General features: G+C 36.9%; 1 protein-coding gene across 4 annotated transcripts in view; it reads left to right on the forward strand.

The window, feature by feature from the left end:
- The window catches only part of ATRNL1 (attractin like 1), a 435,696-nt gene that overhangs the window by 38,623 nt on the left and 370,613 nt on the right, over positions 1-26,460 (forward strand). For all 4 annotated transcript variants that reach the window (XM_038140021.1, XM_038140022.1, XM_038140023.1 and 1 more), the window contains exons 2-7: positions 58-141; positions 2,082-2,195; positions 2,667-2,795; positions 5,860-6,068; positions 15,660-15,834; positions 16,937-17,024. In XM_038140021.1, the coding sequence (XP_037995949.1) occupies positions 58-141; positions 2,082-2,195; positions 2,667-2,795; positions 5,860-6,068; positions 15,660-15,834; positions 16,937-17,024 (799 nt within the window). The remainder of the gene's footprint in view (positions 1-57; positions 142-2,081; positions 2,196-2,666; positions 2,796-5,859; positions 6,069-15,659; positions 15,835-16,936; positions 17,025-26,460) is intronic.

Raw genomic sequence — 26,460 nt, forward strand, 5'->3', positions numbered from 1 at the left:
CGATGATTCATGTTCTGTTGTCTCTGGTTTATTACAGCCCTGTTTTTCCTCTTGTAGGTTAACAGAACCTTCTGGATATTTAACAGATGGACCTATAAATTACAAATATAAAACTAAATGCACATGGTTAATTGAAGGATAGTAAGTATCTATTTTCATAGCCTAAATTTTCTAAACAGTTTGGTACTATGTGTTCTAGAGATCAAAAGAACACCTGACATAGAGACTGCATGAGGGTATAATATGAACAGTTTGGTGTTTTGTTAGTTTGCTTTGGTTTTGTTTAAATGTTATATAGAATTAAAAAAAAAGGCTTTTGGATTTTCGGGATTGCTTAGAGTTGGCTAAATTCCATTCCCATTCAAATTGCTGGCAAAAATTAGGCTGACATTGATATTTGGCTGGTGCTGCAGGCCCTCAAAACCCCATGATAAATTTGTTGCATATTTGAGTACATTTACATAAGATCCAAAAGTAGTTACAGAATCCCTTTATTTAACTCATTACCTGACTTATCTTATTTAACTCATATCAGTGATAAATCAGCAATAGCCACTAGTACAAAATGTTTATTCAGTTACGTGTTTCTCAAAAGTTAATGCTTCTATAAAGTATTTTCTTTTGCATTCTACAATTCCTCATGTACTTAGTTTTGAAGTAGTTTTATGTCTACAGTTTAGGTTCCCCATGCCTGTTGCTAATTTTCCAGTTTATGCAGCACAGAAACACACAGTCCTGCCTGAAGAAATAATGAGACACATAAATTAGTATGGCTAAGTGTTCATGGCACAAACTGGTTATATTTCGGGAGGATTCCATCCCCCAGGATACGTGTTAGGATTTTGCTGACTCTAGTTCACAATTCTAGAAGAAAATTAACTCCTTCTGTATTTCCATGTTGTCATAATCTCAATTACCTTGGATATCTGCTCTGCTGCTGCAGTTCAGCAATGATGTGTGTGATCTGGCTTTGGTCTGCTTATATGCAGACAGTAATTTAAACGAAGCAGCAGTGAAGTTATGAGTGTTTGCAAAATCATTTAAATTGTATTATCTAGAAGACCAAGCTATAGCTGAATGTGTGTCTGACCTAGCTAGGCTTCTCTTTTTGCTCAGGAATATTTGCACTGCACTGCACTAAAATGGAAACACACCTCAGCCCCACAGGCAAACTCTGCTTTGAAGCTGTTCTCCACTCCATTCCTCTTGCTCTCAGGAGATGGCAGAGTGGGAAGCTGGAGGAATCAATGTGCTGCACAGTCTAGGGAGGAGTAAAGCAACCAAATGTCCAAATGTCAGCACACAAGGAAGTCACATATGTGTATAATACTGTGTCTTAAAAAATGGACAAAGAGCTCTCTCCAAAGGATCTGTCACAAAACCCCACGTTTCCAAACTCACAAATTGCACTCAAGCCTGTCAGTAGCAAAGAGAACTACAAGAAAATAATAATTATGTTTCATGGAATACACATATATACACACACATATATATGTATGTCAGGTAATTCTGTGATATGTGAAAATTTCCCCTTTCAAAAAGTTTACAGATCCCTTTGGACCTCAGCCAAAATCTAGTGACATTTTCCATGTGTTGGCAGAGGGTAGGAGGCAGACACTTGCACTGATATTGGCTGTAATTTTAGATTTGTGTTTGAAGATTTTTATTTGCAATAATTAGTGTAATACTGGGAAGAGGATATGTAGGTGATTTTATCTTGAGGGGGTCTTTAAAGTTCATAGTCCTGACATTGTTAAGTAAATTTAGTGTATTAAAATGGGATATTTTAATTGCTCTAAATTTGTGGTTCTGAACACTGATAAAATCTGGTGAAGTTAAACTTCTCATTAACTTTAGGGATTATTAGCTGTGGACTGAATATGTTATTTTTAAATTTTCTAAGATAAAGGGAAATATTTTCTTGCCCTGGCTTTTGTTATTTTAACACTTTGAAATTTTTAATTACTACTCAAAATGTTTTAATGGAGTTATGTTGGCATGATCAATTCTACTGTGAATTCTTGATCTTTTGATCTCAGTAATTCTGTAAACGTGTTACATCAGTGGTTTTTTTTTTTCAGCCCAAATGCGATACTAAGATTAAGATTTAATCACTTTGCCACAGAATGTAGCTGGGACCATATGTATGTATATGATGGAGATTCTATATATGCACCTTTAATAGCTGTATTTAGGTGAGTGTATTTACTAATATTCCTGTCCACGTAGTCATGTATGAACATTTTCAGTTATTGGAGGAAAAAGTAACATTAGAGGCTTTAATATGTTAATTAGCTTGCTTTCTTATCTTAATAAGATGGGAACATGTATGTAAAGTTTATTAGAATGCATTCCAAAATGTTACAGTTTAGGTTATATAATCATAGCAGAAATCCATTATTTGGATACTCACTGCTGGCATTGAATGGAATGTTAATGCTGACACACAGGCACTTTCCTGAAAACCCCTGGTTTACCTTGCAGATACATGGACAAGTTTTATATCCCTTGTATACCTTTTATTGAAAAAAAATTTAAAATCTTATTTATAAGTCATCTTGTTTATATAGCTAACCAGCAGAATACCCAACTCCCTTTTTCCTTTTTTTTTTTTCCTAAATATACCAAAGATTGCTTCAAAACATTTTTCTCCTTTTCTTTTCCAGTGGTCTAATAGTCCCTGAAGTGCGTGGAAATGAAACTGTTCCTGAAGTGGTTACTACATCTGGCTATGCATTGCTACACTTCTTTAGTGATGCTGCTTATAACCTCACGGGATTTAACATTTTTTATTCGTAAGTATTTTCTTACTAAGTAATTATCTTTGTTTTTTTCAATAACATAAGTCATACTCAGTGCTAAGTGTCTAAAACCAGGGGGCTGGGCTTGTAAGAAGTTATTAAGGCATGAGTTAGGGGAAAAAACTCCTAGAGACAGAGTATGGTTTTTTTGAGTGAAGTCACATGGCCATTCCCAGAGTATGTTTTTCCTGTGCCATATGGAACTAGAATGTATCCCCTCCAGTGTTTATCCAACACATATAGTTGTCATATGGACTGGAAGGGAGATTATATCTGCTGTCATATAAATTCCCTTCTCTTGAACTGGGATCATCTGTTGCTTGATTTTTCTTGCTGAATCTACTATGGCTTTTGAAACCTTCCAAACAGTTTCACTTGGATTTTTGTGCCAGGCACAAAGATTTTATTCCATTTCTTTTCCTCTTCTTAGTATTTCCTCTCCTATTTTCCATCTCAGTCTACACTCTGCCTTTGTAGATCTTATCTGCACTGTGTGTCTTTTAGTTCTGTAATGGCAGAGTCTAATCTGATATGACCATGATTGCTTTTGTCCAGCCTCCTTTTCTGTGTCAGCAGCTCCAAAGATGCATCTGGCAGACCTGAGCCTTTTCCTTTTTATAGGCACCAGTTGTTTGCAACCTGTTTCATTTGGGATGTTCATGTGACACAATGCAATGTCCCTTTGTATTGCTTGCCTTGGTTCAAGAAGGAATTGCTTGGTCCTGTTGGACCTGTTTCTTCATGTGACAGTTTTTCCATGATTGAAGATATGCCTGTTGCTCTCCCTCTGTCCCTTCAGATTCTGAATCAGGAGTTATTGGGATGTGGTGGCCAGCGCTGCATTTCTTATGTTGAAGTACATGCAATATTTTTGTTGTATTCTTTATCAATTTAAAGTTCCTATTTGTGTTTCTGACCATAGCTTTGCTCTTGGCGCAATACATTGTCTGTGGGAAGATTATTGCTGTAATTTGCAGCAGATTGCCCACCTTTGGCCAGATAATAAATAGCTATTAGAAGTTTAGGAAACCTCACCATATATATTGCATTGGAAATAGCAGCCTCGAACACTGGGTATTTTTAATATTTGTCAGTTGACATCAGTAAAATGCAATCACCTGGCAGACTTTCTATTGTAATTAGTTACATTTTTCAGTTATCCCTGAAGCTTTTATAACACTTTTTTATTTGTCTTGGGAGCAAATGGCAATTAGACTTGGCATTCTTAAGAAATGAGTGTATGTGCATTCTTTCATTACTTGGTAATGTGGTGCATGCTGCATGTCATTACCTAATTTTTTTTGGTAGATTTAAAATAAAGGAAAAAACTTGCCAGTTTTAAATTCCATTACATATATAACTCATGAAATTCTATGTACTCTGTTATTCTGTGTCTTTTATTGCAATGGATACTTTAAAAATATTTTTTAATGAACCAACAGTAACATTTTTATGATAAAGAAGTACCTACATTTACTTTTTATGGCTGCATTAACTTTGCTTCTGTCACTGGTCTATTGCACTCTGTTTCTGTTACCCTCGTCCTTAATTTTTGACTTCATCTAATGGACCACCTGTATTCCTTTATTTTGGGGAAGACAGAAACACAAAATCTGTGACTAAAGTGCCATTTCAGTAGCAAACAACTGTAATTACTTCAGAACAGTCTGAGTAAATTTTCTGTTCCTTAGGGTCGGGCAACTTTCTTCCAATTCTGCTGATCCAGTTTTTCTCATTTTGTTTGAATCGTTAATGAACCAGTTGGAGTGGGAAATGGCCTGCTTTCCAACTAACATCTCCTGGTGGAAAAACTTAACTATTCATCTTCCTGCAGAACACTCCCTGTGAAGTAGGGGGAGAGGTTCCTCACAGCTGTAGCATACAGCTGTTAATGCCATCAATGGTTTTAATGCCATGTGTGTTACCAGCTAAAACCCCCAGGAGATTTGGAATAATGGTCAGATGTGAAATTTTCTATTTTAGCAGTGTAACAGAATCAGTCCTTTGAGAAGCGAGTCTCTAGAAGACAAAAATATCTCCTCTGTCCTACCACAACTACATATTGTCAAAGGCCAGCCTTGAACAATTCTTTGCTAACCTTTAACAGCTCTTTCTTCATTCAATTAGAGCTTCATTCAGTAAGGAGGACTGTGAACAGTATCTATCTCCCATCTGCAGGGAGTGGTCTGTATTATCATCAGAGGATTGTAGTAACACTTTATCTGAGTTTGCTGTGAGTCATCAAAAAGAGTTTCAAATCCTGTTTGGACTTCATCAGGCACATACAGCCTGAGTTCATGGAAACTCTTGGACCCACATATTCCATGTCCTCCATCTTCCCTCATTTCAAGGAGTTGCCTGCATTTCTGGAACCACTTCGCTTTGTTTTGCACTCCAGTTGCCTGTGATCTCAGTGTTTGGTAGGGTGTATCACAGCAATGCTAACTCCCAGAGCAGTCACAGACTTCTTTCAGCCTAGGCTCTCCTGTTTTTGCGTCTTGGACTGCAGAGTTAAGGTGGCTCTTTTATTAAGGATTCAAAGCATGAAGTGCTACCTATAAGTAGTTTCAGGATATTAGCCATCTTGTATCTTTCCTTACTTGTTCTTCCCTCTTTTATTCTCCCCAGATGTTAGGCACACTGTTTATAGTATGGATCAAAGCTACTCAGGAAAACCCTTTCACTGTATGCTTGTGCGGAGAGTTTAAGCTCAATTACTTCCAGTGTGGTTGTTTCTAGAGATAACAAGCATTTGAAAGAACTGAGTGCTTATACTGGAATGTAGGACAAAAATAGGTGGTGATCTCTCCAATCAGGGCCTGTTCTTCTGCTTCATGTCAATATTTGTTGCAGTGCAAGGTATTTGTGATGCTCAGTGCATCAAAGACTTTGTATGTAAGATTGGATCAACACCTTTTGAACTTATTTGACTGTAAAATCAACATTAAACTTGTGTTTTATCAGTACATAGAAATTTTTCATGGTAAAACATACTTTATCTAACAAATACTGCTGGAGTACTGTCAGATATATTACCTATTTGGTTTTTTTTTTCCAGAATTAACTCCTGCCCTAATAACTGCTCAGAACATGGCAAGTGCACAACCAGTGTGTCTGTACCGAGCCGGGTGTACTGTGAGTGTGACAAGTACTGGAAAGGAGAGGCCTGTGACATTCCTTATTGCAAAGCCAACTGTGGGAGTCCAGATCATGGCTACTGTGACCTGACAGGAGAGAAGCTCTGTGTCTGCAATGACAGCTGGCAAGGTAAGATTTGCTTAGTTGAGTGTCTAGGTAATTTGATTTTCTCCCTGCCCTCTTTTTAATGTCACATCATTGCATCATATTTTTAGTGTTTCCTGAAGTAGCCACTGTCTGCTTTTTGTTGGGTATGATTTGTAGCAGCCTCTCAATGAAAAAGGAAGGTGAACTGCTTTATTATAATGGTGCAAGAGTGTCTGTGGGCTAATGGATGTACTGTAAGCATGTGGTGCAGTTTTACTCCCAGTACCATAGATCATTGTTTCTCATTACAGATTAATTATTTAGGATCCTAAATGTTTAATTCTCTTGCTATAATTATGCTAGATGCTTGTGGATTTTTGTTTTTATTGTTTACCACTTTTGTTACAAGTCTCAATTGGCTTAGCTTGCTATGCTTAGAAATTGCCATTCTCTTAACAGAAATATTAAAATCCCTCCACATTACTTAGCTGATATGCCCTCTTCCCATGACTTCCTGCCTCTGTTCTGTTTTATTGCTGTTTCTTTTGGCATGTCAAAGGAAATGACTTTTTAACTCCTATTAGCTGTTGCACCTATTACTCCACAGTCATGATGAGATCTAATACATTTCACTTCTTAATAATTAATGAATTGATCATTCAAAGGCAGTCAGTGCACCCACAGAAGGGAAGTGGTAGAGCAATATGATCATTGAATGGAAATAGTGTAGACTTATTACTGAGTCCTTTAAAATCTTCCAGGACTGTAGTGCCCAAAAAGATTCTGAAGGCTTAATCTCTTTCCAGAAGTTGTGAATAGAATTTGCAGCAAGACTGTCACCCTTTTAGTTGTGCATGAATTCCTTGCAATGTCAAATTGCTGAGTACAAAATGTGGAAATGTCACGAATCTTTGGAAATGCTTTTTAGGCTATACCTTCAGATATAGTGCTATGAACTTAATTAGAAGTTTTAAGCACAAAATAAAATTAGAAATCTGACTACCGCTGCTAGTGCCTTCCTTTCACCTGGCATTTCTGTACATACTAGCTTCTCACTCTTTCCTGCAGATCAGATAAAGAGAATTTGCTTCATTATTCATTGGATTTTCACTGAATCTACATAGATATCAATTAATTTTTAAAAAAATTCTGTCACAGATGAGCTGGCTTGGCTATATAATTATTTTTCCTTACTAAATACCAAACTTTCCTTAAGCTCTGGGAGATGACTTTCTTCTCTGCTTTATTTTTTGATTTATTTATACTTGTATATTCTGTACTTTCTATACTGATACTATCTTCTGTGCAGATTATTTGCAGTGATCGAATCATAAATTTTTCTCTTGCTGTCTGACAAGTTTTTCCTGTGTTTGGTAATTCAAACCAAGTGGCTGAAGCTCTTGATTTGTATGCTTTAGGAGAGAATTTCATGTTTCATTTTTTATTGCTATTTTTTTATCTTATTTTGAGTAACTTTAGTGTCTGTATTAAAAAAAAATCATTGAAGTGCATTGATTTGAATGTATAATAATTAGAATCCCTGATTCAGAATATAAATCCCAGAATTTCCTATTTTACTGCATGGAGTTTCTTTTACAATGGTGACATCTTGTGGGTATTGTTGAAGGAGCAGCTCTGAAGAACATTACACATATAAAACAAGGATTCTGAGAAAAGAGAATACTTCAGGGTATTCTTCGGGATGGAATATCTTCTTTAAGTAAAAAGTAGGACCCTCTAATTATTAGATATGTCTTGTGGAATTGAATACAAGGATCTTGTAGATACTTGCTTTATTCTATATTTGTACTTGGTTGTACGAATATAGAATAAAGCTTCCATAAATACTTTAGACTTTGAAGACAATTGACATAATTTTTATTTTTAATATGTGTTTCATTTAACAAAACATGCACTGGTTGAGTTGATTTAAAAAAAAAAAGTATTTTTAATAATGCTAGTAATCTTAAATATTCCTGAGGTGGTTGGCGTAAGAACAAAATTTAGTGTTTACAGAAAATCTGGTTAATTTAAAATTTTCCCCCAAAATAAGGGAGGCTGAACTTTTCCCTAAGGAGTATTTTCTTTGAGTTCTGTACCATAGCATACTGTCCCAATCCTGGCTAATCTGTCTTGATATTATCTAACTGAAGGCTGTGGATGTAATTCAGAGAGGGAAAAAATATGCCTTAAAACTACTGACTTGCTCTCTCTGCTAGGCACATATAAAAGAGAAATCGCTCTTTGGCTGAGACCAAAGTGGTGGCTCTTGCACAATCTGACCTATTTAAGAATTTTATAGAAAGATACTTTTGCTGAATATGTTTTCACAGCCAGAAGATTGTCTTTGATACCAGGAACACCATGTCTTGGTAATTCAAGCTGTAGAGGAGCAGAGCTATAGCAGAGCTGTTTCAAGCTATAGAGGAGCAGAGAGATTTCCAAACAGTTAAAAACTTCTGTGGCAGGTGAAAAAATTCAGGATGACTGAAAGGATACTTTAAAGAGGATTAAGTGGACTGTCTTTGAAATTGCTGAAAACATTACTGACTCCTGAGCGTAGACAGGGAAAAAAAGAGTTGAAGGCTCTTGGATTTAAGAGAAACTTTATTGATACTTTGATCAATTAAACATCAGCACTGCGAGCAAAAGGGGAATCTATTAGAGAGAAATTACAGGATGTGTTTAAATTAGTCTTTAAGAGGATGAGTAGGGTACCTTCAAAGCAAATCTGATCCTTCATGTTTATTATGTTCTGGATTTCATTGTGAGATGGTTTGGAAACAGAGGAAGTGCATTCCTGTTATAAGGAACTACACCAAAAATGGGCTCTAGGGTTGCACATAATGCACACCAGCTCCAAACAGGCATTCAGCCCTAATCCAAAGTTGAAACACCAATAAAATTTCTGGAACATATATAGTTAGTGGGTTCTCCCTACAGAGCTGCTCCTAGCAGATAGAGATGTAGCAGAAGGCCAGATTCTGAAATTAAACTAATTAACTTTGAAATAAGTCCATTAGCAATTCAGGCAGTTTGAATTTTATAATGTCTCCCCAGGGAAAAAGGAGCCTTTCTGTAAGGAGAAGAGTAAACAAGGAAAGTATAAAAGGAGCTATGACTACTGCAGTGTAAATCAGTGTTTTGCTTGCTTGATACTTTGACATTTATTCTAACAGCATCTTGAGTGTGGCCAGAACAATTCTGTCAAAGTCTGTCTAATTCAGGTTATCCTGAAAGGACTCACTGGATTTGGGTTTGTTCCCACTTTTCAGTGGAAGGCTTTGATGTCAAACTCTCTTGTTTGGCCTGCCTTATTCCCCAACATGGAGATGGAGCAAAACTGTGCTTCTGTGGTGTTGGGCTATTGAAACTGGTGGGGAGGGTTTGAGATGGGGGCTCAGGCAGCAGCAGGTGAAATGCAGCACTGGGAAGAGCTTGTGCCAAATGCCTGGAGATCTGAAATCTGAGATTTTGGCCCATTGGGTCTGGATGTTCTTGAACAGAAAGCGCCCAAGTCTGTGTCTTCAGAGATGAGGAGCTGTGATGTAACATTTGCTTTGGACAGACCTGTTTTTGGAAGGAAAAAGAAAATAGGAGCAGGTTTCTTAAAGCTCTCCTGCCCTGTGCTAATGCCCTTTTTGTCTCAGTTTTACTTTTCAGGTTCTCTTGGCCAAGTACCAACTCAGAAAGGAGAAACTGCAGTTTTACAGTCTGGGAAATGTCCTCTTAAATATATGTGCATTTATACTGTATATGCATATAAAGACACATATCCAAGGAACATTTTTGTCCCCCAATTTTAAGTTGAAATCCTATTTCTGTGCTCCATGTTTGTAGATTTTTTTTATGTGTTGATCATAGAAATGGGAGTTGTCTAAGAAAAGTTTACGTCTATAGAATTGGTAGGAAGGAATTTTCTTGTAATGAATGATTATTTCATGTGTACTGGAAGTGTTCTTCAGATTTATCTTCAGCTGTAATTTAACAATTTGATAAGCCTCCTTGGAGGACTGCGCAATTTGTAAACAAAATATAGCTATTGTAATTAGAAATTTAATGTCTGAAAATTGTGTGAGAAAAATCAAGTCTCCTTATTGCAAGAGAAAGAACATTACAGGTAAATGAAGAACCAGCTCCGGTTTTAAATACCTTCATGGTGTCATTTGACAATTTGTGAAAGCAAGTTTAGTAGAATTTATTTGATTTGTTTCACTAAATGGCTGCATTAATGGGGTTGATAATGCTCTCTATGTCTAATTAGGATGAGATTTAGGAAGAGAGTCCCCTGCTATTTGTGAGTTTTAATGAAAAATGTAATCCATGTAGAGTAAATATGTGGCCTAAATGTTTATTTAAAAGGCATACACTTAAATGTATTAAAATAGAACTTGATTAAAATAATGATCCCAAGCAATACTTTGTCCTGAATACAAGAAGTAGACAGTGCTGATCTCCCTAATAAGGTAAGATACAAAATTTACTTTATTATCTGTAGCACCTTCATTTAAGATTAGGAAGAAATTGATTAATGCAGCTCAAAACCTATTAGCTATATTTCAGCACTGTGTAGAGTTCTAAACCATAACTTGAGAATAATGAAACATGTATCGTGATTAATAACAAAACAGTTGAAATCTGAATTTATCAATGTAGATCATACAAAGATAGTCTGAAAGAAAATTGACTTGAAAATGCAATATATTTTACCTGAACCCCTCAGCATTTGATGACAGGAAATCATTGAAACTGAAGAGTGCGGTGCATACACAAGCAAACAGTAAGGGGAACTCAGCTTCTTCTTCATGAAATGAGAGTGGGTGTGTTGAACACATATGGAAAGGTATCAGTGCTTCCTGAAGGCTGATCTTGGGACTGATATCGTTACATAATTTTTGTAATCTACCTATAAGGCTGCTAATCAAATCTGCTCATACAGAGGTGGAAGGTACTTAAAATATGAAGGAGAACCAGAATATCATGTGAAAAAGTCTGAAGTAATGAGTAGGATTTAATTACTTCAGTGTAAATTGTAAATTAATACATCTAAGAGCATTAAGAATTTGTTTTATAGTCTTGGATTGAAATGTAGAAAGTGACATGGGAGAAAACTTGCTTATCTATCTCAATTAGAACATTACCTAATTAACATTATTACTTTTATATGCTCTGCAAACTCCAAAGTGCCAAGTGCACTGGTAGGATGATCACTCGTAGAAGTTCCACTTAAATATATGAAAGCATTAGTAGATGCTTCATGTTTTGTTACTACAGTTTTATGAATACAAATACAAACAGTCTCAGAGGGAGAACCATTAGGATGGATGGGGCTATGAAGGCACTAACAGAGCATGGTTTGTTCAGACAAGTAAAATCAAGGCTGGGAGGGAAGAGTCTTGCTGTTTCTAAACTCCTGTGGGGTGTATAGACAGACCAGGTCTTTAAGTACAGTGATAGCAACACTGGTAGAAGTAAAATTAGGATAAACTGGTCATCGATACATCATTTGGGAATTAGAAGGAGGCTTTTGTCTTAGAGCTGTCAAGTTTTCTAGAAGTTATTAGCAGAGATACTGGAGCTTGGTACCTTGCTGCCATTAGGATGGCGTCTCAGAATCTCTAGTCCAATGGATTTTGTCAGCTACAGCTGATCTGGAAGTCCCTACTTCTTTTAGAGCCTGAGGAGCAAAATCTGTTTTTGTTCAAGATGACAAATCTTGTGTGATGTCTACCGGAGACTGTGCTTGTTCTCAGTCATGGAAGACTAGGAGAGCTTTCCCTGCTTCTAGCAGACAATGCTGTGACATCTGGCCTTATCTTCTGTGCCAGCCTTGTGGATCTTGAGTGTGGGATATAGAGCTGAGCAGTTAAAAGATGCTGTGGAGCTGCACCCACCCATGGCAGGCCCGGCAGCCCTCCTGATTCCCCTGCTCAGGCTGAGCCTGGGCATCCCCCATGGCCAGGTTGCCCTTGGGTGATCCCCTCTTCCTGCCTGAGGAGACAAATGGGGCTGAGTAACAGCACCCAGGGGCCATTTCAAGAGCTGCATCAGCTCATGTGCATTAGGATTTCTGGGTCATTCCTGGAGGAGCCTGAGTCCTGGCACAGCTTGCTGTCCTGCTGCTTTAGCTGGCCACCTCACCAGGATCTCTCTGCCTGCCATGGAGTCTCATTTTCAGCAAGACTATTTTCAGAATAGGAGACATACTTACATCCAGTATGGATAGTGCAGAGCTGTGCAGGGGCAGTGTAGGGATATGTGGGTACACCTACTGTAAAATGCCTAGAAGGAATTACTGAGCCATTCCAGCACAACTGGTCTGACTGTAGGACTGATTTCAACCACTGAGTTGTGATGGTTGAAAGATTATATTAAAGGAATAATTCTCAACTCAAATGATCAGACAAACAATACCAGAATAGACAACAAATACTTTTAAAATTGCTTTGATTAGATTGCTTGAAGAGCACCGTGAAATTTATATTCAACACATCAACACTACTGCTTTCTTCTCTGCTCCCAAAGGAAAATATTTGGTTTGAAGACAGTAGATGATGTTTAGTCATTTAGGTGGAAATTGATCTTATGACTTAAACTACTGCAACAGATTGTTACTTTGGCTTTTCATGAAACTCCTCAATAAATAGAAATTAGATTATTTCTTTTGTGTGGTGGGGATAAATCACTTTTTTAAACCTATAGAGTTTTTTCCTACCTTAGAGGATAATGTAATTCACTTCCAGTTCAGGTTTATAAAGTTGTTTGCTGTTTTTAAAGCATTCCACTCCCCTGCCCCCCAATGGATTGACTGACACATTAGGAAGATAAGAAAGAAACTCAATTTTAGATGAATGGAGAAAAATCATATTTGCATAAAACATAACAAACCATATTTTTCATTATCTTTGTTTTGCAGCTGTAGTGCTTTTTGTTGCACAGAAGGCACGTATTTAGTGAATGTAATGTTTCTGAAGAGAATCTGTATTTTTGCTGTAATAATGGTGTATGTATTCAAGTAGGAAAATCTAGAAATGCTATTCATAAATGCTACATTTACCTTGTTTTTATAAAGCAATAGCCATACAAAAGAATTTGCTTTTAAAATGATATTTTGATAGAGCCCAATACTATTCTATTGTTTTGCATTTTTGCAGCTGTATATTCCATTTTTGTCCTGATTGATAGATAACCTGGTCAGCCCTGGCCCATGGCAGAGGGATTGCAGCAAGATGATCTCTAAGGCTCCTTCCAGCCCGAGGCTTCCAATGGCTCTGTGGCACAGTGGTGTTTCTGCTTTCCCTCTCGCCTTTCCTGTCGCTCAGGTGTGACGGAGCACTGAGGCTGGAGGAGGGCTGTCTGTGACATTCTCTCCGTCACTGATCTGGCTACGATTTTTGCATTCTTAACTGAGTATGAGGCGTTTTTCTTGCGTTTTATTGCAGTAGGTGCCGGGTATCTCTGGCGGGATGTGCCGCAGGAATTCTGGCTCCGCTCGCCTCTCGCCACCAGGGGTCCCTGCTGGCCGCGACATCCCGGTGCCCGAGGGCTGGCGGCGACAGCCGGCAGGGATCCGGCTTCTCCTCCTCACCTGCAGGCACCGCTTCCATCATTTTAAGCTCGTCCCTGATCAAAGAATACTTAATCAATTGTTTATTTTCAAGCCCTTTTATATTCAAATTAAGCGTTTCCTCCAGTGATTTACCAAAATCACGATTTTGCTGAGGTTACAACTCTATTATAGTATCAATAATTAATGCTTAAGAAATAATATACTGAATTGTTCATGCTCTCATTAGACCTCACTCAGTTACCATTAATCTTTTCTGAGGAGAAGGTATAATGAACTATGGGACTTGAGTTTCCATTGTTTAGTGAATGGAAGGTAATTTGGATACAAGTGGACATCATTCTTCTATAATACACTAGGAAAAGTTGACAGCTGGTTATGTACACTTTGGATGCCTGGTTGTTGTGTATAGGAAGTAAATGTAACAATTTGCCCCCAAAATGACAATAAACATTAGAAAAACATAATCTCCCTGTGCTCCCATTCTCCCAGGATAATGTTTTAAAATTATTATAAACTTGCTTATTACTTATTTAGCTTACTTAGTAAAATTCAGCAGCTCTCTCTTCTAAAATTGTCTGTTGTCTCCTTAACACATGTAAATTTTTGCATCTGGAGCACCCTTTGCCAGGGGAGTATCCTTGCCAAAGAGATCTGGTGCTTTATACATGAAGAGCTGTCTCCTCTTGTTTGCTTTGAACATGGCTTCTTCAAGCTGCATTTCATAAGACTCAGCTCTTTATATTCAGAGAGACTGTGGGCTCTTCATATTCACCCTCTCTTTGTCACTTATTTTATTGACATTTATAATTCACTTCCAAGTGGTTTTTTTTCCAAGTGAAAAAGTCAGTGGTTCAAAGGAATTTAGTGGTTTCTGTAATTGAAACATCCTTATTACACTTCTGTAAACAGTCTCCAGCACTAATCTCTTCTTTTTAAGTAGGACACAGTTTTCTAAGGTTACACAAGCCACAGATTTATGCAGTGGGGTAACAGGATTCTTGATTCTGACACAATTCTTTATTTTGACCATTGCTGAGTGGTGATGTAATATTTTCATGAGCTATCCTGGGATGATCCTAAAATGTACCTTACTTAATTTTCAATTTAACCATGTTGAATTCTGTGTACTGTTTTATTGTTCAGTCACATGGTCAGACAGGAACTTGTTCTGTGGTTCTTCAAAGGCCCTGAAATAATAGCCTTTATAAGCAATATTTTTATTTTATATATATATATATATATACACACATATACCTATATGTCTTTATGTTCAGGTTTTATATAAGACCTAGAGCATAAACTGATGATGAAGAGATCTCATTTTTGTTATTACGGAACAAATAAAAAATTGATTTTGCTGTTCATGATTGTAATAGTCCTATAGCTAAAAAAGTTCTACATTTTTCTGACTTTTCTTACTTTGAAAAAAATGATTGGCCAAAATAGATTTGAAAATGATATGTAGTAGTTGTGGGTTTGGTGGCTTTGTATAATGGTCTATAAAATGTTACAAAATTTAAATATTCAAACCATTCTTTTGATAAAGCACTTAATAGTGTATTTTCCTCTTGAAAAATGATGCAGAATGGCATTTGCCAAAGGCAAATTTTTACTTCTAAGATTTAATATAGTATGATGCATATTGTACCTTAATTTACTGTAATATTATTTGCTTTGATATACACTTATTCTTGGTCAAATAGAGTATAGTTTTTCTCCAAAGGTAACATACAGTGCTAAAAGTTTTAGGCCTATGTGATAGGTCATTTAAAAATGTGACGTTTTGTGCCTTTCTTTCAATTTGTGACTCACAGTCTCTTTTCTGAGAAGAATGTGGAACTGAATTGCTATTATTTGAGCTAATCTAATGCTTTCAATTAGATTGACATCCCATGTTGTCAATTTTTTCATTGAGCATCTGTTAAACATAAAAGTGTACACCATATTTTATCAGAATGAGCAATCCTGACATCTGTAATTAAGCCTCCCCTGTTTCTGCTTTATTGGCTTTAGCATCCCCCATCTAACAGATTGCACAAATTGCACATTTGTTTACAAAACAGGCCCAGATTGTTCTCTGAACGTCCCCTCCACGGAGTCTTACTGGATCCTGCCCAATGTGAAGCCCTTCAGCCCCTCGGTGGGCCGTGCTTCCCACAAGGCTGTCCTCCACGGGAAGTTCATGTGGGTGATTGGTGGCTACACCTTCAACTACAGCTCGTTCCAAATGGTGCTGAAGTGAGTGATTTCTCCTTTCTGATGGGGCTTAGGGAAAACAGGTCTTACCAGCGAGGGAGCTTCTATCTTCTAATTTAGCTGAAAGGTTTATCTCTCTTTTAGATTCTTTATTAATGGTCTTATTTTATGCTTGTGATTTTCTTATGATTATAGAAAGTGAAAATATGGGCAACATCAAACTGTAGGTGATATTTATTTGTACTTCAGTTTGAAAAACTGCAAAACATAGGGAGCTTTGTGGTGATAAAATAGTGAAAGAAATTCATTACTGATATTTTCATACAGTACATTTTGAAAGGCATGTTCATTATTGATGTTAATTTATGGTTACAGGACATTTGTATTTAGTGCTTGCACTTTGCCTGCTGGTGCCATGCCAGCAGGGTCAGGCAGGTCACCTGTATTCCACTTTTTTATACTTATGACAGTTTGTGTGTGTGTGTATTTGACCACCTATTGAAAATGAAGTTGAAGCAGCTGTAAATAGGACCCAGCTGATTTGGATGGTAACTTCATATATAGACGCCCTAAATGTGGCAAATGCAAGTGTTAGTCTCTGTTTATTAGCATATTATTAGCATGTTTACTTCTGGTGTTCTCTCCCGGTTGCTTTCTTCCACACATTTGCAATCATCCAAAACAAATCCCATAATCTTTTGGATTTTTCTTTTCTATCTTTGTCATTTATTTTTTTACCTCTCTTATCTAATGTTATGCATTGATTAATTAATAAAAAATAATGGAAATTAAAATCAACCATATATTTAAGAGGGTGCTCAACAGTAAGTCTTCAGAGTAGTGCAAAAGCATGGGGCATGAGCATGAGTTGGGTGGGGATTTTTACATGACTGATAACAGAACAAGTCTTGTGACTTTTGTTAGTTACTCCTGTTGTCTGAGATTGTTGATGAGTCCCTTAAAGTGATGCTCCTGTTCTGCTTGAGGAAAATTTAGTGCACTGTCACAAGTTAGTGCACTGTTGTGATAGTTCAAAGGATTGTGTAGCCCCACTAATAAATTACATGTTAGAGTTAGTTTGAACATACAAACCCTTCTATTCGTCTACAGGTTGAAAATGTTTCTTCTTCTATTTCTCTTCCAGCTACAATTTGGAAAGCAGTATATGGAATGTAGTGCCTGTATCCAAAGGGCCGCTTCAGAGATATGGACATACTCTTGCTTTGTATCAGGTTTGGACTCTTCAGTATTTCTGTATAATAAATTTATATGTGTGTGCTCTTAGTGTTAGTGATCTTAAAATGAGTCACCATGAACCAAGACTTTTGAGGATAATTTAATTCCTAAATATTTTGTATTAATATTTTCATCTTTGGTACTTAGGTGTATTGCACGGTTTTTGCAACAGAGATTGTGCAATACTTCTCAATCACTTGCTGACCATAAACCTTCTGAGCTAAATCTGCTAATAAGAGGCAGAGGTGAGATATAATTGGGGTTGTGGGCAGTGCTCTTGCCCACCCAGGGGCTGAGCCCACAGACAGAGCCAATTGCTGGTAGCAGGGTCCTTTGGCAGCACCATGGCAAGCGATGGCCCACGTGTGGGGACTGCCCAGGGAATCCAGGAGCACCAGGAGACAGGACTGGAGAGAAGGCTCCAACTTGTGCCCGAGGGGGCTATCAGAGAGACAAGCTACAGAGGGTGACAGGCTTGTTAACTGTGACAGAGAAATACAGAATTGCTGTTGCAAATTTTCCTTTGTTTGCATAAGGCACTGCCGGCAGGGCAGGACCGGCAGGATTGTATCAAGTCAGATGAGAGTGTTCATCTTGCCTGGTAACACCTCTTGAATAATGGGTAACAGTGAATGCCTAGGGAAGAATATAAAAAAAAATGACAGGAACTTACAGAAGCTTCCTCAGAATACTGCCCTCCTTTGCAGCTGGGATTTCCAAAAATAGGGTAGTATTTTTGTGGAAAAATTTTGAATCCCTGTTGTTTTTTGTTGTTTTTTTTTTTTTTTCAATTTTTGGACCATGTATTTATTTTAACATTGACATCATCCTGTGCCTAAGAATTGCAGAATATTTAAGAAATAAAACCTTTTCAGGAACTGGTACTAGCTGGTTTAATTTTGATAGTCCCTACTTCTTATTCTTCATTTATTTCGTCATACTACTCATGATTTTCTGTAAGGCCTAGTTTCTGGTGGCCTTCTGTAAGGCCATTGCACACTCCACCATTTCTTTTTCATACTGAAAATACCTACTAATTTAATTACTATTACTAATAGTAATTAAAATTATATATCCCTTTTCAAAACTTCATATAATTTTTCTTCATCTGTTTCTCTGTTTCACTCAGTGAATTCTGTCCTCTCTGCCTCTCCCTTACCAGTCTTTTGGTATAGACACATTTTTAAGCAGGAGTTTACGTACTACAGACAGGGGGTAGCTCTTTAATTTCTTCAGAACTGATTCCAGGGACTTTCTCTGCCAGGTTGTTGTTTTTTGTTTTTTTTCCCCCCTACATTAGCTTTCTGTTATTAGTTTTTATTGTGGAAATACCTGTAACGTCTACCATGAAGAATTCATGTGGGACAGTTAACCTCATTTTATTGCTATGGCTTTCACTTCTCAGAATACTCCTTCCAACAGTCTGTTGGCACCACAAAGTATCTAGTTAGGCATATTGCTAATGCATTTGAAAAGTGATGTCTTAGTACTTCATATATAAGTTCTGTAGGCATCTCATTAAGGTGTTTCATACTTGCCTTGGTGTGAGCCTCTGTTTTAATCCAGTGGAGTTTCTGAGCTTTGTTTTGAACTCGACTTTTTCTTCGAAGTTTCCATTATACTTCTCCAAGTTAAACTTTATTTATTTTGTTATTTGTAATGGAAAGTTTTGTTTTCTTTTTCAAATAGGATGTGTTCTTGTAATCTGAACAAAAATGTCTTACAATGTCTTACATTTAATTTTTTCACATTTTTTGTACTTTTCTTTTAAAGATTTTACCCTTTTAGTTGTACATTTTAGTTTCTTTTTATGTTTGGGCACCTTTTATATAGTGAGTGTTTCCTCCAAGTTAAGAGGAATTCAGGGCATGGGCTGATATTTTGTTTTGTCTTTTTTTCCTGGCATCTGTTCTTACAGAGATCTTGAATCTGTGTGTGGCATGATGAATATTGTAGAGGTGTTTTCAATAGTAATATAAACTAGGTTTTGTGCATGCCCTAACATCAACTCCAAGCTTGCTTTTCTTCCTGTCAGTTCCCTGATTCATTACTAATGTATTATCTGTTCTTTGAAAGGTCAGATCTTTTTGACCAGTGACTTTGATTATTACAGTTCCTGTAGAATGTGGACATTTTAGTCAAGAAACATTTGAGTAATGTATCATTTAGCACTTCAGAATAAAGACTTAAAATATAATTTAGCCTTTTTATTTGACAGTGCTAATATTTTCTTGAGACATTCCAAACTAAAGGGTAACCATTTTAGAAGTCCTTTCACCAGCAAATATTAAATGTGATCTGTGCTAATTCAGAAATCTCTTTGGATCTGAGTGAAATGCAACTGATGTTAATCATAATGAAAGCTGCTAGCAAAGGTATAGTGAAGAAGCTGTGGCTGTTGTTGAAGACTTATGTTAATTAGCAATTAGGATTCACTAATAATGAACCTATGTGAAATAATTAACTACTATGCTGCTTGTACTAGTGGTTATGTCAAATGTCAGAAGTTACATGGGCCAAAAGAAGCTGATCGTGCAAGTCATAGAAATTTCAAGGGGAAAAAGTACTCCCATCTGAAGTAATTTCTTACATTAACTTGTTAGGATAAAGTTCTGATATTTTTTCTTTTAGGTCTTCAGTTTCTTGAAAAAAACAGAAAAAGTATTTGAGTGAACAGCAGTAGAACATAATACCTAGAGATGGCAGCTTTGAGCTGTGTTTTCAGCTCTGTACCAGTAATTGTGTAATGTTTCCTTTTTGGTTGATAGGAAAAAAAAAATCCTCAGAAAAGAAATTAGATTAAGTTTTTGACTTGAGCTTCTGAGATTTCAAAGCCGAGTGCAGAGCCAGTGTTGCCCGATTGTGGTGCAAGATAAATTGCAGCTGTGTGATTGACTTTGTGGAGAATGAAGTAAGTTACTGTGCCCATTTCCCTCAGAAAGCTTCTTTGGTAAAAAAACTGAAGTACTGTTCTTCTTTATTCTGAAGAAAAAAAGATCTGAGGACTCCCACTGATGTATAGTTATAACAAATCCTCAAAACTTAAAGCATGAAAGAGCTCTTGCTTTTAAACCAACTAAACTGTTAAATAGTTTTCAAGCTGATTACTGGAAAGATGCTGTTAGCAAGTGGTTCTGCTGCATCTCATAAATTGTATGTAGTTTCTGGCACCTTGATACTGAAAATATCAATGTACTTTGAAATAATTTATATAAGAAATAGGCTTATAAGAGACTGGAGGAAATGACTTGTGAGGTTTTTAGAGTAGGTACAAATGGCTTTGATAAACATGACTAGGTAGGGAGTTAGAGTAAATTCCAACACACTGGATGCCTGGAATTAAGGACAATGGGAGTTGCCTGCAAGGTGTGTATGTGGTCACCTCTGGAACTTTACTCAGTTTTTGGTAGTATCAGTAAAATTGGTTGCATTTGGCCTTGTAATTGAGCTGTTGGTGCTGGTCCCAAGACAGTGGAAGGATGGCTGGGCTTGGAGGTTTGTTTTCTTTGAGACTGGTGATAGAGATGAAGTAGGCAAGCTGATGTAGTAGCAACCATAAAGTACACAGACCATTTTATATATAGTCAAATTTAATTCAACTCATTTGAGTTTTATGAACGTTACTTCCACTTTTAAAACTTTATTAAGAAAGGGTAATTGTTTTGATTCTTTTCACAAATTAATTAGTGTTGATGTTGAGTCTGTATATATCTTCTTTTTTTTATTAGTCTTATCAAAAGCTAGTGTTAACAAAGGAAAAAAGAGTAAAAACTTTTCCTACTTTATTATGAACTAGATAACATCTTTCACCAGTTGGTTTATTGTTGTTCTTTTAATGCCTAGTTTTGTTGGCTATTGTAGTATAATTTGAATAGCACTGGAATTAAAAAAGTATTTTCTAACTATTCTATTAAGTAGCTATTGGTACCAGCAATTTCTGTAGTTTTATTGTTCTATAACTTAGAATTACATCTTATGCACAACTTGCTCTCTTATTCTGATTTGCAGATCTCAGAAGTGTGAGAAGTAGCTGAAATGAACTGCCCCACACTTTTTGCATGTAGTCTTGAGAAAAGCCTCTTCAGAGTTCCCTTCTATGAAGTGGCCCTAATTCATCAAGAGATTGGTTCTTTATGTAGAAGTGTCATATTTTTCATTCCTTGTTTCAATGTTATATTCCACTTGGTTTGAAAGTGAAGTCCAAGTAAGGTCACCTTAATTAATACCTTTGACTAAACCCAGCAACCATTGGAAAACTGCGAATAATGAAGAAATAAATTGACAGCACTCTTGATTAGGTTGACCTCCTGTGGTGCAGTATTGTCTTGACCTTGAATTTGGTCCTGTTGGGAACATAAGTTAATATGTTCCTCTCCAGTAACTTGATCAGGTTCTTACTCAGAGAGGATATAGTCCCACAAAAAAAAAAAAAAAAAAGGAATTAGTAAATGAGGCTTCAGGAGGAAGAGTTAAGTGGAGACTGGAGACTGCTTTCCAGTCTGTCAGACATGGTCTAATGGGAGGATTATTACTGGATCAAGTAGAAATGTAACTAATTTTTAATTTTGATATAACACATAGAATGTTTTTGATACTGACAACCATATTAAAGGAGGTAACAGTTTGTGGAAAGGAAGAGGAAGTATTAGACAGTCCTAAACCAGGTGGTACATGTTCAGTGCAAATAACAGGCTTGTGGAGGATGAGTTATTGCCAGATAACATTTTGTGAGACTTGTATTTTGCTTGGGGGGAAAAAAATGGAGAATTTCTTTAATGATTTAATTTCTAAACTTTTAGAAATTTTGGGTAGAAGTACAGAGAACAAAGAGAACAAAAATCCTAATAAATGGTAAGAGTTTACATAAAGTTAATATCAAGGTGTGGATACAGTCTAGGGGAGAAAAAAGATTGATGTCCTTTTTTCAAGAAAATAGAGGATTACTTCATGTGGTTTATGAGTAGCATTTTTTTGGCCAATTCTTCAGGAACTGTTTAGATTTATATAGGAATTAAGACAGAAAACTAATTTCTGAGAGAGAAACTTTTCTGTGTAGCCATGATATAGTTCAGAAATACAAAATGAAAATTATGTGGTTATTTTAATGTGATTAACTTCCTCCCAATTCATTAGAAATGGATTATAAATTAACCCTTTGTTGTGTGAGGTGTTTTTTTTTAACATTTTTTTAGTGGTATCTACCAGATAAAATTCTTTTGGAATGTAGGCAGGATTTGCATGAGAGTGTGTCATTCCAAGGTATAGCCTGAGCAGCTAAGTATTGTTCCTTCAGGAGAAAGAGAAAAATTGTGAAGTCTTAGGAATAAAAAAATGATAAGTTTTAGAAGTCTTGAATTACTGCATTTATATGAAATATAAAATCAATATTAACTCTGAGATAAGGTGTAGTGAAAAGAACATGTCCAAGGTCAACTGAACAAATGATTTTTGGCTGTTTGTTCAGGATTCAGTGTGAAGTGTGTGCACGTGTTACTGTGCTCTGGTGTACAGACTGTTGCTTGCGACTGAAGGGACGAGTGATTGCTCCTGGTCTTTTGGTGATCTTTTAAAATACCCTCCTTGATCTGTTTCATTTTTCCCCACTGTAGAATGCTCCTCTGTCAAGGATCTTTGAGCAACCTCTTCCAGTCTTGAGCATTCTCAATGAGAAAAGAGACATATTTATTCTTATGCTGAAATTTAATTTCTTGTAATCCAAATTGTGCACGTCACATGTGGTTTATTTGCTGGATTACCTTGGGAAGAGTCTGGCTCCCTCTTTTTTAACCTCTCCCACCAGGCATTTAATTTTATTTGAATTATCTGGTTATTTAACAAACATCATCTCCAAAGATGATGATGGTATCTATAAGATGAAGAAATTAGGAGGAATTTTATGTCTGTAACTTGTATTGATTCTTCCAACATTCAAATTGTGAGAGTTTACTTTTTCTCCTATATTTGAGTTATTCTCTTAGTCTTATTTTGTCCAGTTAAAAATGTGCCTGTCATTCATTGCTCTATGAGCCAAGTACTACTAGATTCAATGAATGTTTTCTTCTCTTGAGAAATGTGATTTAACTATTTTGTTCAAATCCTGGCTTTGGTCTTATTATTCCTGCCTTTTGCTGTCATCTTCTCTGTCCAATATGCACACTCAACTATTTACACATCATATGCCTTTTTTCATCTTTTTTATATCATTATGTTTCATCAAAGTTTTCCATTGAAGTACTTTGCTCAGGGAAAAAATGCGATTTGAGAAAATGGAAACATTTATTGTTCCATGGTTCCGTTGAAGGAAACAGGAGCTGCACTGGCTGTTTGTTGGCTTGGACCTGAACACCTGCCAAGAAACCAACTGATGGGATCTGTAGGTGGGAGTGTCATGATTGAGTGAGCTGTCGACCTGCTTTGTTTACAGGAAGAAATTTCTCGTTTTTCTGTAATTCCCTACTGAGCAGGAACTCTGAAGTTCAGTAAACAGTGTACTTTTCTATACTTCAATTTGCATAAAGTAATAGTTATATGAAATTTTGGTTAAAAAACCACAAGGTCTTTCAAGGCTCTTGTAACTTCTTAGAGAATGTTACTCATATGGTAAAATATATCCAATATGGCCAAGGTTAATTTATTGAGTAAATGCTTAACTTTTCTATCTCGTACTGTAATTGAAGGGGTTTGTTTTGATACCTGGTATCAGAACTTTAAAATATGAATGTGTTGGTGGCCTTGTATCTTCTTGGTGCTTCTCTACCTGTTTTGTCATCTCTTCCATGGAACAATCTGCTTGTTGTCCTACTCTCTCCTCTAGACTGAGGACAGTTTTTAAGATCCTTAATTTGGGCCAGATTCTTCACACTTTTTTTGCACTAATTTCACAAAGACTCTCAATTTTATATTTTTTGTTGCCTTTTAAAAAATATATTATTTTACTTTGCAGTCCTGCTTGGTTTGCTGTCTTATAAACAAATATCTATGTTTAATTCAGGTAAAGGTCAGGAATGTTTGTGCACTACCATACTTTAAACTTTATCTTATGTGTTGTGTCTTCCAGAAAGCCTCACCTTTAGCATATACCTTGACTTATATTTAGTATATAAGTAATTTATAAAGGCAGTTTAAAATTTATAAAGGGGTTCCCCTGTCACAATTTTTATGCTGCTCGTATCATTCCTACAATCCATTCCTGTTAAGGCTTTCCAAATAAAAGTCTGTCTTTATGTGCTTAGGAGGTTGGCTTTTGCCATGTACAGGTATGCGTGTAACATTTTTTAATTTGAATTCTGTATTTCTTCCACTGACTTTGGTCTCTCAGCTTGTTTTTCCCTATGTTCAGCTGATCATCATTTACTTTTAAACATTTTTCACCAGTGCTAGGAGCTTCTTAATCTCAGAAACAGCCCTTAGCAAAGCTTAGTTAAATCTGGTTTTGTGGCTGATAAAGCAGTTGTCATGACCTTCTTGTCTTTTTCTCTCTGAATATTCTTGTATACAGGATCTGCTGTGTCACCTAAAAGATTACTCCTCACAGAAGTGCTCTTTTATCTGAACTTTGAATCACTTAAGCAGAACTGTGAGGAGGACTTTGCTATTGTCAGCTGTCTGAGAAATACTTTCAAAGTTCATGCAGCTCTTTAGGTCACCTTTTTTTTTTTTTTTAATGTCTTTCCTCGGAGTCAGAGATACTTTTTTTTTTTTTTCAAATGCTGTTGTACAGCCCCTGCAGCTCCCTAATTAGCTTTCTCTTTATGCTATAGTCAGTTATCAGCATTTGAAAATAAGTAGTTCACAATTTTAGTGATGCTGATATGACTTTGGAGATCTATGTGGTGTTGTAAGGAATGAGCCATATAGGATTCTTTCAAAAATAATATTTGTTCAAACCATTCCTTTGGATCAGTGCACATCCTTCTTCAGTTTTTGTGGGTCTTTACCAAGCTCTTTGAAATGTTTTATCTCCTAGGAGAAGAATGGGTTCAGATACATATCTCTCTAATCCTACTACAAATTCCTTCTGTGAACATCTTTTGTTCAAACACCACCAGTAGCACAGAGCACAGGAAAGATTTAAATTCCAAATCGAGAAATGTTCACCTGCCTCAAATGAAAAAAACAAAGAAGTTGAACATTTTGCAGAAATTTCAAGTGTACTGTGTAAGTGCATCAGACTGTTTGGTCAAGCATTTGCTGACTAATCTCTCTGGGTATTGAGGAGTCTTTTCTTACTGTTCTGGACTCTGTTCCTTACCATCAACCACAGGTGTATGGGACCTCATTATAACCTAAAGCACTTTGTGTTTACAAATCCATCAGCTCCTCTTACAATGTCTGAAATTTCTGCATGATTGCTGCAGACACTTCTTTGGTAGGTTCCTTGTCTTCCAGCCTGTTTTTCTGAGTATTTCATGCCAAGTCAAACTTTGCCAAATGTGCTCAATCTGCAGCTTCTTTTTTTTTTTTCCCTTCTAATTTAAACCTGATATGGCTGAGTTTAGGGTAAGCCCTAAACATTACGTTGCAGAATGCAGAAGACAACTGCCAACTGTGCAGCATGCAAAGGGGATGCAGGGTGTATGGGGTGGTTGTGTCCTTGTCCTAGCAAAGACTGAGTATCAATTTCAGAACCAAAGGAAGTTTTTTCCACCCAGTATAAACTGTCCTTGAGCAAGTCTGTGAAACCAACACTCTGGAATTTGTTCTGTGACTTTGCATACCTTGGTTTACAAATCCAGATGAAGTTAAATTCAGTAGGATTTGCATTCAGGCAATATGTAAGTAAATCACTCATTACTTACCAGAACAGATGGCCCTGCTGTTTAAGGTGTGTGGTTCATGATGGCTGGAATATCTGTTTTGCATTCCTTAAAAAGAACTCAAAGTACTCCCCTATGGGATTTGATTTTGGTAAATGTGCTCAGGAGGATCCAGCCACATTCTGGCTGCATCAAAAGCAGCATGACCACCAGGTTGAGGGAGGTGATTCTGCCCCTCTGCTCTCATGGAGCCTTGTGTCCAGCTCTGCGACACCCAGCATAAGAAGTGCTGTTGGAGCAAATCCTCAGGAGGGGCCACTGAGGTGATCAGATGTCTGAAGCACCTCTCCAAGAGGACAGGCTGGAGGAGTTGGGGTTGTTCAGCCTGGAGAAGAGAAAGCTCTGGTGACACCTTATAAAACATTAAAGGGGCTACAAGAGAGCTGGAGGGTGGTGTTTTACAAGGACATGGACTGGCAGGACAAGGGAGATGGCTTCAAACTGTGTGAGGGCAGGTTTGGTTTAGGTTTTGGTTTCGTTTAGGTACTGGTAAGGAGTTCTTCAGTGTGAGTGGGGGGGGGCCCTGGCACAAGTTGTCCAGAGAAGCTGTGGCTGCCCCATCCCTGGAAGTGTCCAAGGTGAGGTTGGACAACCTGGGGTAATGGAAGATTGCTTG

Source organism: Motacilla alba, chromosome 6 (assembly GCF_015832195.1).
Source record: "Motacilla alba alba isolate MOTALB_02 chromosome 6, Motacilla_alba_V1.0_pri, whole genome shotgun sequence".
Taxonomy (NCBI): domain Eukaryota; kingdom Metazoa; phylum Chordata; class Aves; order Passeriformes; family Motacillidae; genus Motacilla; species Motacilla alba.